Source organism: Lampetra fluviatilis, chromosome 9 (genome assembly GCF_964198595.1).
Source record: "Lampetra fluviatilis chromosome 9, kcLamFluv1.1, whole genome shotgun sequence".
NCBI classification, from domain to species: Eukaryota; Metazoa; Chordata; class Hyperoartia; order Petromyzontiformes; family Petromyzontidae; genus Lampetra; species Lampetra fluviatilis.
The window spans coordinates 15,178,466-15,195,311 of NC_136283.1; the positions used below are offsets into that span (position 1 = coordinate 15,178,466).

Here is a 16,846-nt window from a genome sequence, read left to right on the forward strand (position 1 = left end):
CTGCAAACGTGATATAAAAACAATGATAAAAAAAGTACTTGAAATATTTTGTTTTTGCTCATGTTTACTTAAAAAAACGCGTTACAGAAATTGCTCTTCTCGCGTTCTCTGCCACCCATAACGGCGGCCGTACCAGCGCTTGAGGCTTCGGCTTGAGCAAGCGCCTCTTAAGTGTTCGCCCCTTGTGTGCGCGGCAGGTGTCGGACGAGCACGTTTCTCTGGACGTGATGAGCACCTCGCGCGACATGCGAGTGGCGAATTTCCGCCGAGTGCCCAAGCAGCCCATCTTCGGCATGGCGCAGCCCAACTCGGAGGTAGAGGCTCACCGTAAATAAACCTCGCAACAAAACCCCTGAGGGCAAGAGGGAGGAAGCCCGGTGCTCCTTCGGGGGGGGGTCTCATGGACCACTGGGTATTCAAGGGATAGCGTGCTCCCGCTCTGAGTTTTCGTTGCACGTGGCGTGTTGATTGCATTGCGGTTTGCTTTGATGAGCTGTACCCAGCCATCTGGGAATTAAATTTCAGGATTGTTGTCGGGCTATGAATGAAGTATATCTGAAAGATTTCCACACATCAGAGGCACGTGTACAATTGTGTTGTCATATTGTATGTTCTGCATTTGTATATACCAAGTAATTAAATCGATCGGATTTCTAGGATAATCAAAAAATAAACGGAAATGGGTGAAAACATGACATAAACAAGGGCTTTGGCCTAAGAAGTGTTTCTTTGGCTGACTTATTCAATGGACCCTATGCTGTATGGTTGTTACATCTTGAGGTACAAAACATCAGAACGTATCACGGGAATAAGAATATATCACAACACAACTATGTAAATGCATTGTCTTTCGTAGTGTATTATTATTACGCAACTGACAAAAGCTGGGACTTTTACGATGAAGAGCTTCGCTGATGGGTGCGATGCAATCGCGTTTCTCTGCGCCCAGGGTCTGTCCCACATGCTGTCGCACCTGATGGACACGAAGAGGAACTTTGGACTGGTGCTGTGGGTGAGCCTGCGCGACGAGGTGGTGCTGGAGGTAAACGGGGCCATGTGCACGCCCCGCGAGAGCGCCACGCCCGACCAGCGCATCGGCGTTCCCGCCACCTCGCCTCAGCAGCTGGAGGTGAATGCCGCATCGACGCATCACGAATCGGACGGAGAACACGGGCGTGTGTGTGCGCATATGCGGTAGTGTAGTGGTTAGCACATTGCACTGCGAACCCGGGGACACGAGTTCGATTCCCGCTTATGGCCAACACCAGTGACAATTATCTGAACCGGTCCTGGGCCTCTCCTAGCTCGACTCAGGTGTGTGATGGCCCCCTCGTGTGCCGTGCCAGCCTTCATAGGTGCTTGCTATCAACACTTGCCCCAACAGTCTGTTAAGGCTATATGCGGGATCTTGGTATTTGCGTGTATGCACATATACACATGTATTTGTGTCATAAAACACTCCATCCCCTCAACTCCCAAGAGTGACGGGGCAGTTGTGGAGAGAGTGGGGGAGTTCCCATGCCTGTTTTTTGTGCTTATGACTCGTACCAGTTAGGCAGCAGAGGTGTCGCTCGGAATCAGTCATGCAGCATTACCTTATCAGCTACGTAATGCTGTGTGGAAGCTATCTGGCCTGTCGCTCCATACAAAGCTCCAGGTCTTCTCGGCCACATTTATATCCTCGCCTCTCTATGTTTGCGAAACCTGGATCCCTCTGAAGGAACATCTGTGCCGGTTTTGAAAAATGCAGGCTGGCCTGCCTATGATCCATCGTGGGTTTAACGAGACTGGATTGTGTGAGGAGCTCAGATTCTTTAATGATCTGGACACATTCTGTGCCGGTTTTGAAAAATGCAGGCTGGCCTGCCTATGATCCATCGTGGGTTTAACGAGACTGGATTGTGTGAGGAGCTCAGATTCTTTAATGATCTGGACACATTCCCATCGGTGAGCTTCGACATGTGAAGCTGCCATTGGCTGAGCCATATAGCCTGCATGTCCAGCCACCGCATGCCAAAGCAGATTGTCTTTGGTGAGATAGGTTGCTCTAAACGGCTATGGCATAGGAAAGAGAAATAATGGAGTGATGTGGTACAGGAGGATATGGAGCCGAGTGGATTTACCAATGACGGGTACTCAGCAGTGTCAAGATCGGCCTCTATGGAGGAGGCTCATGAAGGATGCTTCTGGGCAGTTGGAGGCAACAACAACGAAGGGCAGAGGTGTGATGCTCACAACAACAAGCGGAGCGCCGGGCGGCTAAATTGCAGCAAGTCGGCACAGTAGGGGGCACAGATTGTGCATCTGCCAGTCATCTCTGTCAACCGTTGACACTTGGGTCTGTCCCGTGACCTCCTGTCAGTGAGTCTTCGATACTTGACGTGGTCTCAAATTGCACCGAATCTGGCACAAGCGATGTGGCGACGTCACCGCCACTTGGTTACAAATGACAGCTGTTGCTGTTGTGTATGCACGTGTGTACGCACGTGCATCATAATTGCTGCATAAGTATCCTCTAACGCTCAGATAACCAGACCCAGAATAGAGGTCAGTGGTGTCATGGCATAGTTCTGATTGGCTGCTATTGAACAATAGAGCTGCACGTTGTGCAGCTCATCAAAGGCAAAATCACTGAGCGGCACGCAATTACGTGGGGTGCAAGCCTGTTTTCCCAATCACCCGTGTCGGCACGCACTTGTTTATGAGCACCAAACCCCACAAGTTATGGTGTCCTCTTCTGCCCATCGAACACGGGGGCAACAAAAAACAAACACAGGCCCGAGATGCGGGTAAATGGACGCTCGATGCCCTTCTTTGGCCCATTGTGTGCTGCAAGTGTCAGATTAGCCCACCTGCTGCTCTTAAGAGCTCACGACGTTTTCCAACAGGACCTCAACTCAGCCTTGTACCGCCGATCTCCTGCCTTGGGGGGCCCCACCCCCGTGCCTTTTAATAAGTGTTCAAACTGTCGCTCGCTGGGTTTCCCCACCTGTCGCGTGCACAGATGCTGGAGGCTGCGATGAGCACCGAGCTGCTCGGCTGTCAGAAGTGGCTGGAGCTGCGGCAGGACGGGGAGAGGCAGCTGAAGCCAGTGAAGACTTGTCTGGGGCAGGCAGAGGTGGCACGCCAGCAGGCGGCGCTCTTCCCGCTGCTGCGCTACGCCCGCGTGCCGCTGGCCAGCTCCGCCTGCCTCACCGAGCAGGTCAGGGTCGCCGAGGCCCGTCCGGGCGCGCTCGCGTACCCGCGCTTACGCAAACGGGACTCGGCGCAGTGAAGCCAACCGCTGCGCATGGGTTGAAATTCTTCTCCGTTCGTGCGGCACGTCGCAGGGAGAAGCGGCAGTTGACCACACGCCCCGTAGTTTGTTCTGCTCCCGCAGTCCTCGGTTTGTGGGGAAGAGAGAAGGGAGTGGGTTGTGCTGGCCTAGCACTCGAGCACAATCAGTGCGTGCTTAGCAACGCAAGCGCGGTGGCGGTGGCAGCGAAGTTTTTCTGTCCGGCTTGGTTAGAAACGCTCGCTATGCCGGCCAAAATTCCCCTTCATACCACATCTTGGGGAAGCGGGAATTGTGTGCAGTGAGCGGTTTTTATGGAACCTTTTCCCATGCGTGCGTGCATGTGTGTGACCAGGACCTGGATCGGCTGATGAGTGCGGTGCGCGGGTGCCTGGCGGAGAGCTCGAGCCCGGCGATCGTGTTCAGCTGCCACGATGGGAAAGGCCGGACGACCACGGCCATGGTGGTGGCCCTCCTCCTGCTGTGGCACATCAACGTGCGTAGCCCACGTCCCGCCCTGACGGCCCCGCTCCGTTTCACGCGACGTCATCGGATCTGTTGCCGCTCGCCTTCGGAACGTGCACCCGAAATGCGCCCAGTCCACATCAAACCTCCGAAGCGGAGTTTTGAGCGTGCAAAGTGTTTGGATGGGAAACTGCCCTCGCGTGAGGTGTTACTGGCTGCGGGCGCCACATTGTGGGCAGCAGAGGGCAGCGCAAGTAAAATGCACTGTAGCGTACTTCTACGGTCCCCGCATCTCCACTCCTGCCTTCACCAACGCACACTGACCAACGTGGTGAAGTATAGGCCAATAACCCCCATTACCCACACAGCGTGGGGGATGCCCCCAGTCAGCAGTGGATTGGCAAGGGCTCTTAAGCTGCCGTGCTGCATTGTGTGTGTAGCAAAGAGGCAGTGGTGCTGTACTGTGAGTTCACAACCGGAAGGTATGTATGTTGAACTTCTTTTGCACTATACGTAGCCAACCGTGCTAATTGGAGGTGCGAAAAGGTGTGCGGCTCAGCGACTTGTTTATCCATCAGCTGGGTGCTGCTCCTTTAGAGTAGAGTTTCTGTGAGTGTGCCGAGCCAGGAGCCCCTAAACGCACACAAATCCAGCCGCGCACCCTCTACGCGACACACTAAGCAGCTGCCTCATCATTTCTTTTTTCAGTTTAGTAGCATTTAAAATTTCACGTCTACCCAGATGCTCATGCCAGTCGGGGAAGAATGTCTATTTCGCCCCTTCTGTCATTGCGGTAATTTTCCATTCTCTGTGGTAATTACAGATTTTTCCGCTTTCGTGCGTTAAATATTTGGTGGTTTTTATTTTATTCGGTTATGTGTGTGTGTTCCTTCCAATATTGTCTGCTTCATATATTGTCAAAATCACAGTTCTTTGTCTTACTGTCTTGGTAAATGAACATGAAGGAATGATGTACAACAATGCAACTATGTTTCTGCATTAGATGCAGTTTTGTGTAATACACTATTCCCTTGTTATTCACGAGGGACACGTTCCAGAGATGCCCTTGAATAGCAGATTTTGCGGATAGTGATATTGGCCTTTTTAATGAAATACCTTAAACAAATACATAAACAAGCTATTAAATACATGGACATCATCATAATAACACATTTCTTTATTTCATCACTTTATCTCCAATCAGTTTGTCTCAGCACTCTATTTCCCTCCAGATGCGATTCGCGGATAGCCAAAATCGCGGATAGCAAGTTCCGTGAATAACGAGGGAATATTGTTGTTCATGTGTTTTTCATTTTGAGCATAGTTATTTATTTAAATATTTTAAATGTCAATGTGGAAAATACCCTGCAGCCCAAATGCTAATGCCTCGGTCTTTTTTTTTTATTCCCTCTCTCGAACTTTTACGAATTAAAAAACCCGAACGCTTATTAGAAGGAAACGCATTCGATAACAAAAAACATCTATTAATCATGCCGCCAACTCGTTTGTGATTATTTGTTCACTGGTCGAAGGCTGCTGCTGGAGCGTTCTGATTCATTCCGGCACTGCTGAAGGTTTTCGTTTGCACAGGGCTTTCCCGCGGAGAACGAGGACGAGATGGTCAGCGTGCCCAACGCCAAGTACACTAAGGGAGAATTCGAGGTGAGATGCGAGCGGTGATGACGCTCGTCGTGTTCGTGCACTCCGCCAGCCGGTGTGTTTGTCGTTGCATTTCAACGAATCGCGAAAAAAAGTCAACAACAGACGCTGTTCGCTGGGTTGAAGATAGGCACTGGAAATGACACGGTCTCTCACTCCACCATCGCCTCGCTACGTGCGCACATACGTACACGTTAACATGCATGCACTTGCGCGTTCTTGCTGCTGCATATGAACGGCATCTTCAATGGTGAAGGAAAGTATTGTGAATACATTCGAAGCTCTAAATGGTTCCCATAATTATACCTCGCAAGCACACTGGTTCACTTGCATAGTGACATTTTCCCCAATTTAAATTAGTCTCCTCGTCCATTATCGCTATTTCAATCACAGTCCCAAGTGCTCACATGTAATATAGCAATAGCTCGAGGTCGATTGCCATCGCCTTGAACCGACATTTCACTCTTAAAATCAGCTGTCTTCTGCCCTAGATGCACTTTTTCCGATTTGTATTTTTTAGATACATGTTTGTTTTATTTTTGTTTCATGTATTAATTAATTGTCACCGGTTCCACACATTATCCCAGTGCAGCTGTTGAAACGATGGTGCACGTTCCTAGAAAATATCCACATCCTCTGTGTACCCAGGAGTGTAAATAGGTGTGGCACAATTAGTCAATCGACAGGTTGAGTGTGGTGGGGTCAAGTATAGTTACTCCCACCTCTTCCAGGATGTCTGGCGCCTTGGTGGCAAAATGTCAACTACCTTGCCTGGTATACAGGAGGTTGTGGGTTCGATCCTGACCCTGACGCCTGCTGTATATTGGAGTTTGCATGATCTCCCCATGGTCACGTGGATTTTTCTCCGGTTCCTCCGGTTTTTCCTTCCACATTGAAAAAAAATGCGCTTAGAGTATTTGGCTGTTATAAAGTTCTACACGATGATAAGCCACTTCGTTGAGCAATCATATGTGGCCAGGTCGCTTCTGAATAATAGCTATACAGCTCAGTGTGCCTTACCTGGTAAAATAAACATAGTGTCGTTGAAAAATAGTTTAGTTAAATAGTGTAATAGAGTAGGCTAAAATACCCACTGCAGGATCTCCCTCCAGTGGAGGCCATTCCACCAGCAGTGGCGTGAGTGAGCTAATTGCAGGGCTTCACCTTTACCTTTTTCGCATGAAAAATAATCATCTATCATCATGTTGTATTTCCCGATGCCCTCCCTCTTTGAAAAGTGTCAAAGTTTGTCACGTTGTTTCGACGTTGTTAAATTACAAGGAGTGTGGCGATGGACTCGCGTGCATACACAGGTGGTGCAGGCTGTGGTGCGGCTGCTGCCCCAGGGGCAGTCTCGCAAGCGCCAAGTGGACCTGGCGCTGGACGCTGTGAGCGAGACCATGACCCCCATGCACTACCACCTGCGCGAAGCCATCATCTGCACGCACCGCCAGGTATGGGCATCCCCGTGACGGCCTAAGCCGCATGCCCCGTAGAACGCGGTGAGACGCAAGGTCTCTCTATTTTTCTCGCTAAATTATTTATTTAGTGCGTGCGTTTTTTGCGCTGAGCCAGGCAGAGGCTTCATTAGGTCTGCGGACAGTCTTCAACAATGCGCGTTTTTATCCAACTTGCACTACAGCTACAGTTCGGGTTGTTGCATAAGGGCCCAACTGCACACACACGGGGCCTTGACCATTTCAGAACCTGTTTGAGTAGGGCCCGGTCACAAGCCGAAGATCACACCCAAGTGGATGGATCGTAGGCTCGTCCACAAGGAATCGGTTCCTTATTGACGCTGAGAGCGTCCCCTCCCATCGCCACGATGACTCTGCTGACACGTCCTAGTGTGGCGCATTGGTCCACAATGGGTGCCGTGACGACAGACGAGCAGAAGGTGTCCTAAAGAAATTGGCGTGCAGCAGCAGACTTGGCTTGGTGTGTATCTTGTCCAGTAGCTTGCCGGTCACAGTCAGGAGATTGCGACGGGCACACAAACCAGGGAGTTGGTCAAAGAGCTCCTGAGATGATGCGCATTGCCAAATGTAGCTGCGCGTCGTCAACAAGCCCGGTGTTTGACAACTGACCCCAGGCAGGTGTGCGGTATCCTGCCGGCGAGTACGAGATCGCGAGTACTGATGTCCCTAGAGTTGGGGCACCAGCACCCCATGATGAGCCGGTGAACTTGCCAGGCAAGTCACCTGAGTCTTGGCTATCGCGACCGTATTCCTGAGGTGAGCGTGGTAAGTCAGCATCCAGTCCCTGGTCACTTCGAGTGAGATAAACTGGGTGCAGGTTATGTCTGCGCCTCGGCCCATTGAGGCAAATGTTCAGTCCTTGGGCAGCACGGGCGTTGTGAAGGTGGAGCACGCTCGACACCGTCTTGGTGACACTCAACTGAAGTTGCCGCATCTGGCAGTCGTCCTCCAGCCTGTTGAAATCATCGTTGAGCGTTTTCTTCAGATTTGGATAAATCCAGGCCTGAGTTCCACAGCATATATCATCTGCATACATGCATTTTCGTGACTGGGTGGGTGGGACGTCATTGGTGTAGAGGCTAAACTTGGTTGGCGTTAGCACAGAGCCCTTGGGCAGGCCATTAATTTGCCTCCTCCAATCAATTGTACCATCTTTCAACCTCCTGACATCTTAACTAGAAGACTGCTGTATCAGACTGTCATCGGCTGCTGTCAGGTCCAGGAACACTGCCCCCTGTCTTCACGTTTCTTTGAAAAACCATTCTCAATGGACGCACTCAGGATGTTTCCCACTTGTGTCGACATATGTTGGAGGATCAGATGTTCCAAGTCTTTGAAGCGCATGGAGAGCAGGGATGTCGGCCAGTAGCTTTCAGCCTCGTGTTTTGGAAGGGCGATGACTTACAACGCTTGCCAGAACTTTGGCAGCTTCCCTTCCCTGGTGACCCTTGTATTGAACCAACCACAAGCGGGCACACGTGGGCCAAGATAATTCAAGAATTATGGCGAGATGTTGTCAAAGCCCGCGGCGGTACTGAAGATATTCTGCTGAGTACTTTGTCGAGTTTGGCTCATTTGCTCATAATAATGCCCGAATATCTGTAAAATGACTCTTCCGCTGTACTTTCCTACTAGTTTATACCTGAGTTGCGCATGATTTGCAGAGTTGAAAATTGACTGCGTAGGTTTTTGCAATTGTGCTGTGCAGCTCTGCTGTGTTTTCGGATTGGAACTGTGTGTAGTTCATATTGATGTCCGTCGTTATGCTAAATATTTGCTGGGAGCTTCTTCAGGAACATTCAGGATCTGGGAGCTTCATCAATTCCTGAAGAAGTTCCTGGCACGTGGAGCGGCGTGTTGGACATGCCGAACAGCACGCGGCACAACCCGATGACACATCGGAGAGCCGATTGAAAGTTGAGCTGTAACACCGTCACACGGTGTCCACTCTGTGAATAACATACCAACATATTTTCCAGCCTGTTTGTCCGTGTACTTTGGAAATGCACAGTTCCATTACTGCATAGGGTTAGGAATCCAGACGTAAACTGAATACAGTCTGGTTCTGACCAATGGACTGCTCAGCCAGTCATCATCAGCCATGATTTATCCACTGCTGGATGATCACCATCTCTCACAGTCTTGCAAAGCAGCGATCCAACTATCTCCTGCACAGGAGCTGACCTCGTCATTCCATCTATGCAGTGGTGGTCGCATTGTGCGTGTTCTCTCCTTTGGCTGTCACCCCATCGTTGGTCTCAACCACCCGGTCATCGGTCCCTTCTCATTACGTGTCCTGCCCAAGCCCGCTTACTTTTCTTTGTAGTCAATATGGCGTCAGTCACTTTTGCATATGTTTTCTAATACATGTGTTCCTCGTATGTATTCTCACTCATAAACCCTCCTGCTGCCTACTTAACCTTTTCCCATTCCGATGACGTACATTCCAATGAGGTACGTCATCAGAATGGAATCGATTCCGAACGAAATAGATAGCAAAAGGCCATGCGGGGGGGCGTGTGACACAGTTTGGCGCCAGCTATCATAGAGTACAGTAGAATGTCTTTAGAAACAGCAGCGCTACTCCTCTCTAAAGAAAGTTAACACTAATCACTTGCACATTCTGAGATTCAGTGGTGAACGGGAACCCACCCTGCAGCTTGTAGATATCTCAGAACGGGAAATGGTTAATTGTCCATTATGATAATTAATTTGCAATGATTGGCACCATTAGTACCACTGCACTGTTATGAGCAGTGGTAGCACTGTAGTTGTAATGATCAGTAGAACTAAAATAGCTTTAGTCCACTCACAGTATAATCGATTTATTTATTCCATATTTTATTCCTCCAGTCACTCGACAGCAGCTAATTGCCTCCTCATCACCCTAATACCATTATTAACATGGGTACTATTCCGATGAACTTCGTTCATTGAATTCTCCACCCTATATTGATGATTCCGTCTATCAGGTTTACTCTTTAGTCTCATAGAAATTCTGCGTTTAACCACCACGCTGCTGATCTTATACACGCTTCACTTTCTGCTTCTTTCTCTGCACTACTCGACTTTGTAATGCCTTCCCATCATCTCTGTCCCCAAGTTCTCATATCCTCACTCAGTGCAATAAATGTACCAATTAATAATCTAAAGGAACTTTGCCAGTGCGATCTGTGGCTGGCCACTTGACATGTTGGGCCTTTGGGCCTGTGCTCATCAACTGTGTGTAAAGTTTAAAAAATATGATGAAGCCTCAGCTTTCCCTTCCACGTGAGTGTGCAGATGAAGGTGGGGAAGTGCGCTGACGAGAACAACGTGTTACGCCTACGCAGCCTGCAGTACCTGGAGAGGTACATATTCCTCATCCTCTTCAACGCCTACCTACACCTGGAGAAGCCCCAGTCCTGGGAGAGGCCCTTCAGCCAATGGATGGTGGAGGTAACCACTGCACTCGTGTGCCCCTTGTTTTTTTCTTGTGCATCACAAATGTGGGTTATCTGCATCGCACTGATCAGGGGATGAGCTAAGCATTCGTAGTGCGTGAGCAGACATTAGAGGCATCGGTTGTGTTGTGCTGACCCTTTTCCAGTGGGTTGGCCGTGCATTTGTGTTGGTCTTTGGGAAGCTAATTTGTACGTTTAGTTTCCATGTGGTTGGCGACTGGCCCTCTCTCCAAACGCAATTATAAATCCTACAAATTCTCACTTCAAATCCATGAGAGGCACCACACCTGTGAACGTGTGCTGTTTTCGTCATTACGTTCGCTTGTATTACATCACACACTTTCCTAAGAAATGGCCAGATGGCAAAGTAATTATATTATGAAATGAGCCCCAATGTGTTTCATTATTTTACCCTCCCCAATGGGCATGATTGAAATTGGCTTTTTTCTTGTTATTGATACGTTCATTTTACGTGGTATGTTAAACGTTTTGGATCATGTTAATTGTTTTGGATATGTAATTTTTTTTTATTTCAGTCAGGCTTGTTTTGCAGTTTGTTAAGTTTTGGTGATAAAAAATTATGCTGCAGATGCATTAAAACGTATGTCAATATTCTGGTGATGCAATGCCTTGCTTCTGCTGCCTTGGCAAGAGCGAGGGAATAGAATCAATAGGACAACAATTTACAGTTTCTAATTTTCACCAAATACACTTGGTGGCCACGTGGAATTGTTAAAAGTACTGAAACCGTAAATATTGTCCCTCAACGACGTTTCGCATGAGATGGTCAACCAATAAGAACAGCACATTGATACATTCAAACAGCATGTTATTTTATTTATTATTGTCAAGGGGGATTGGGACATTGTGCAAACACATGTGTGGTAGGAAATATTTGTGCATGAATTACTTAATTTGTTTTCGGAAGAAAAAAAAGTTACGCAAAAAAATCTTAACTTTGTTACTATTTTTAACAGACATCCTACAATGTGTAGCAGAATTGCATTCAAACTATTTATAAACGCTCCAGTTGCCTTCTGTGTGAACTATGATTATTACTTTTTTCGTTATGTAATGGGTAGGATTTATTTATGCCAAGCATTTTGAGACTCACTTATCAATGGAACGGCGCTCACGGTTTCAACTGATTCTCTGCTGACGTTGGTACGAGCTCTTAGGGGGCTTTATGCAACATTGCCACATTAGGTGAAAAAAAGCCCAATAACACTTGATTTATTTTAAGGAAAATCCTCTTAAGCAGCTGACTTATTTTGGAAGGAGTTACTTTGCTGTGCTTTAAGGTTAAGGAAACACGCTTGGCTGTAACGTGAGTCTCCGAGCATTTACCAGCATTCACACATTTGCCATGGCCGCTTTGGATGCTCGACATGTGCTCCACTATTGTAACAAAATGCTCCTCCCGTTGGTGGGAAACGCTGGGGTCACTGCTCAGTGACAATGCGTCGGCGCATTTGTGGGGCCGCTCCTTTTAACGTGGAATTTCTTTTGTCGTGGCGGGGAATGTCTGCCAAGAGGCACCAAAACGCTCCTCTCTCCGGCACATGTGGCGACCGATTGCCAGGAGGCGGAGCCTGAGAAGGGTGGAATGTTCCAGTGGGATATGCCAAAGCGGGGAGAGGAGGCTCCAAAAACATGCCAGTTCTACCACTTGGCATGGGTTTTTTCCCGTGCTTTTTTTCTCCTAAAGGGAAGCAAGGCCTGGCTTTTTCTTATTTTGTGTTTTTTTCCCTTTTGAATGAACCCATGCAATAGTGCGCCTAGTGTGTCGGCTGCATAAAACACATTTGTCTATTAACACTCCGGATTTAAACATTTATTTGAGTTATTTAAATTACCGTAAATGGAATTTTACAAATCTAAATTTGCGCGATTAATTTCAAGAGCCTAATTAGCTCCACTGAGCGAAAACGCTTTCCAACAACGGTTGAAAGTGCTTGTGCACTCGCTGCGTCCGTCTGGTCGGCCGTCTATCACTGGGTGGGGGGGGACACACACGATAACTCTCGTATACACGATCCAATATGAGCCCTTCTGAAGCATAAAGTTACGTTACTATTAGGGCCTTATCTTATTGAAAACCAACCAACGTTAATTTAAAACTTATCGCCCAAAACTTGGAGACACAATCCGAAGCAAAATTCACTATTTGCAAATATAAAATCTTTTTAGCCCTGACAGCTACCCATCAGCTACCACACTGATAAATGTGTCGCTCCCTAGACAAACACATGTTGGAACTCTTTCATAATCAATGCAGAGCGCATAGTTTTTCCTAATTTGTTGAGCTCATCTCTCCCTTAACCGCAACGGTCATGTGGGCGCCACTGATGTCTCGTCTGTCAACTCTCAACTCTTGCCAACAGCTGATAGAGTCTCTGTCAGCTGTTGTGCCGGCCTATCAGTCTGTGTTATCACATCTGTCATTCAGTTGATCTTGCATCATCCTCCTCTCCTTGTTCTAACAGTGCCTTGTAAGATGATGTTGTGGGATAGAGAGGGAGAGAGTCCCCCTTCTCATGACATGGTGTCTGAACCCATCGCTGTTCCCTCTTCACCGCAGCGAACATCGGTTTGTGTTGTCCCACCTTGGCGCGATTGCAGCCCGGACGGATTCGATTGTGATGCGCGCACGCGTGCAGAACTCGCCATCATCTTCTCAGTTGTCTCATCTCGAACGCCGGCATTATTTTTCCACAACTCGTCGGTTTTACATCCGTGCGTGACCTTAATTAATTCTGCAACCGCTCCTGGTAACGACGTGACGAACCCCCCCCCCGTCCCCCCATGTAACGCAGGTGGCGGGCCGTGCGGGCGTGTACGATGTGCTCGACCGCCTGGGCTTCCCGGAGTTTGAGGACCCCGAGCTGACGCCCCTGTGCCGACTGCGCCACCGCTGGCTGCAGCCGCCACCCTCGTCGCTGCCGTTCCGCGGGGAGCTGCTCTGACGGTGCCGAGCGCCGGGCGTCGTCGAGCGCCGCCGACCGTGACGCCAGAATCCCCGCGGAGCCGCTACGTCTGGCCTCCTGCTCGCTCGGCACGCGCGTGCGTGGCGGTCGTGCGGACGCCAGCCCCCTCGTTCTCCATTCACTGTCGTACGCGCCACTTCACGGGGATCGGTAACGCCGCGTTGTATTTTTTTCTTGTTATGTAACGGCAGCACGAGCCGACCCCATGCAATAATGGGATTTCTGGCTTCGAGGAACAACGTGTAGTAATCGTGGCGTTAGAGCCAATTCAACGTTTATGGATTGGAGAGTAAGACTGATGACCGGATCACCCAGAATGCACCGCATCCCAACAGATCTCGGAAGCCAAGTAGCAATTCGAGCCTGGATCGTGCTTGCACCGCCGATTAGCGTGGTTGGCTACTTGCGGTGCAAAAGAAGTTAATCGCACGTACGTACGCACGGATGGGCAACCGCCGAGCGTGAACAGCATCTCGCAGGGCTCCGGGCTACATCTTGGCCAGCAGAGGGCAGTGCAGTGAAATCCACTGTTGCATTTCTATGCTCCCCCGGCCTCCCCAACCAACACCAGGCAGCGTGGTGAAGTTTGGCCAAATAACCTCCACGACCCGCATGGCCGTGGGGAGTCCCTCAACCAGCAGTGGATGGACAAACCCGCTGTACGTGTGTGCATTGGCTTGAGATTTTTTGCAACGCAAGCAAGGGTAGTTACTTTTACTTATTTTTGTGAACGTGAAGTGTATAGTGACAGTGAACGGAGGTCGCACTGAGTGAAATGTGGTTCTGTGTTTAATGGGTTCGCATTGTTTCATCTTGTAGGGCCACGCTGCCACGGGGCTGTTCTTCTCTCTTAATCAGTGACAATCTTCCAAAAATGCACAAATTGGGAGAGAGGAAAGATGTAGGGCGCTCACTCCACTTTTTCTTTCCCCACCACTCGCGTTCTCCCGCGTACCGTGCTGTTACTCCATAATGTATTGTGTGCTGTTAAGTGCGTGGCTGCGTGCTGTTAAAGTCTCCGGTAACTGCGCACCGTTTATCCCTCGGTGATTTGTGCAGCATTTAAGCGAATCCCGCTGCCCTGCTTTTGAGATCACCCGTCGTATGATACGTAGCGAGGTGAGTGCTATTCACAGCAGATTGCAGACTCTGTTTTCGACACGCACGCGCCATCATAGAGAACGGGTGGGTTGGGTTCACCGTGTTGACAGCCTATCGCTCGAAGGTCGGCACGCTCGGTGGCAGAAACAAAAGTTCCCCGTCCATTAAGGACGAGGCAGACCTTTGCTGCGACACACACTTCCACGTGAAATGCTGTCCTACCACACGACACTAATATTATCATTGGTTTGTAACACACGCACCTAGTTTACTCTGAGCACATGCCCAGGAGTGAGGAGCAGTGGGGGGGGTATAGGTAAAGCACACCGTGGCACTAGTGTGTGACCAGACTCGATATGGTCGCGGGACGTGACGCATTTGCTTCGGGAAGTGTCTTGTTGGACTCCCATGCAGCAGTGACACAAAAGCAGGGAGATGTCGATTGCGTGACTGGTGGACTGCAAGGAATATGATGATGGGACCTTGAGTCGGCTTCTAATTCTCACTCTTGAAGCCAGGATTTCATTTCTCCGTGGGCTTATTGGGAACACCCCTTGCATTAGCTACAGGACAGACAGCAGCATGCACGCTTTGCGAGTGTATGCAGGATGTTAACATAGGCCTTGTAACAAATATGGAGTAGTCGTGTGTGGTTATGTGAGAATTTTCAGCTCAGACCTGCAAAGTAGATTGTTGTATTCGCCTAATCGTAGATGTTGGCATATTAAGAGCGGCCGTTGTATTAAATATCCTCAAGTTGAAATTCGGAAGGAATGTGTCTTTAAGTGTAGCGTCTTGTCCCAGGCAGTCGTCTCTGGCAGAGCACAGCCATGTGATGACGCATCACTCTCGATGACCGCTTCAAACATTGTGACGGAATCGCTGCACCTCGCCTGGAAAAATGCCACAACGTTGGCCATTCATGGGGATAATTAACCCCGTGACATTATGGGTAGCTTCGCAAACTAACGCTGCCTGTGTCACAGACTGCTGATATTTTGGGTTTAGGTCCTGTGCACTCGCTCGAGATAAAACTAGTTTAGAGAAAGTTCAATGTTCTGAAATGAAATCGCCAGTGGACTGCATGCAAAATATGGGAAAAGCATAAGCGTTTGTATTTTGCACTTGCATTGGTCCAGCTCAGCGTTTAGGATTCATCATATGTCCCAGGTATAGAGAGCACAGTTCTCGTGATTGTATCACATGTAACACTGAAGCCTGATAAATCAGGATTTTCCCTGCGACGTCATGCAAGGGTTGTTCTGTTGGGGCGTTCCAAACAGGGATTCAATTCTCTCAAATATTTCCAGGCTCTCAAGCCACTCCACCCCACCCTTTCCCCAACCCCACCCCACAGCCCCCCCATCCCCGCAGACCCTGGAAATATTTTCTGGAGCTCTGCCCCGGTTGAAATTAAGCCCCGATTCCAAAAGTAAAAAAACGAATTTCCATGTGCTTAGATGCCTACAGCACACGCTTAATATAATTGGGCAAAAATGTAAATATACAAATGAAATGTGCAGCCTTTGGGGAGCCGAGGAGGAGATCCTGGGGTGCCCTTGCCAAGCCCTTGATGTGCGGTTTCTTTCTTATCGAAACGATCAGCGTAGAGTCTGGGATTGGCTGGGAGGATGTCGGAGGCGCTCGCTAATTCCCCGAGTGGCGAGGGTTAATTACCGCGGCCTTGGTTTGTCTCCCGGAAGTCCCAGCAAGGCGGAGTGCATCCATTTGAAAATAAATCACAAAATGGTCAGATCGTTGGGTATAATTCTGTAAAAAAAATGTGATTCTGGAAGTAGGGTTGGACTTAATAGGTCATGGGTGGCATTTCGTCTGCTTCTGTACGAGCCCTGTTGCTTTGTACGCCCTGACCTCTGGCTCCACTTGGCCACCTTTTCCCTTTGCTCTGAAAATGACCTCGTTTTTTGTTCCTACAAGTATAATGCACACCGTGAAAATGTAAAATGTTTACAAATTTTTGTGGGTGACAAAGATGTTTTTTTTTTCTGCTGTTAACTCAACTTTTGAGCTCATCTTTTGTGACTTGCATCTTTCTAGAATGTTGTGAACACCAATGGTATATAAACAGTTCCCTATTCTTTATGAGACTTGCAAATGTTTCACGTTGTTTACGTGTGTTGAGACAGGAATTGTAATTTGCATGTCGACTTGAATTTTCTTTCCCCACGAGGCATTTTTTTAAAGTCTTTTACTGTCCCTAAAGTAGAAAATAAACTGTTTTTGTATTTTATGTTAATGGCAGCATCCACTTAAGCATATTAAACTGTGACCACAATTACTATTTCTGACCAAATGTATATATTTGTACGCATTACATTTTAACCTTAACTATTTAGTTGCGATGCAAGCCTTAACCAAGATCGCTGTTCAATTACCCACCTACCTTGACATTTTTCTAATTTTCTCATTCGCTTTTGC

At 48.6% G+C, this 16,846-nt stretch overlaps 1 protein-coding gene across 2 annotated transcripts in view; it reads left to right on the plus strand.

The window, feature by feature from the left end:
- PALD1 (phosphatase domain containing paladin 1) overlaps window positions 1–16,513 on the plus strand; it is a 41,663-nt gene extending 25,150 nt beyond the window's left edge. Inside the window, exons 13-20 of one of the 2 annotated variants that reach the window (XM_078859893.1) lie at window positions 198–314; window positions 950–1,129; window positions 3,005–3,202; window positions 3,630–3,770; window positions 5,330–5,401; window positions 6,712–6,852; window positions 10,159–10,314; window positions 13,136–16,513. In XM_078859893.1, coding sequence (XP_078716019.1) covers window positions 198–314; window positions 950–1,129; window positions 3,005–3,202; window positions 3,630–3,770; window positions 5,330–5,401; window positions 6,712–6,852; window positions 10,159–10,314; window positions 13,136–13,285 — 1,155 coding nt within the window. In that variant the 3' untranslated portion in view covers window positions 13,286–16,513. The other variant, XM_078859895.1, reaches the window with a different exon arrangement.
- The last annotated feature ends 333 nt before the right edge of the window (window positions 16,514–16,846 follow it).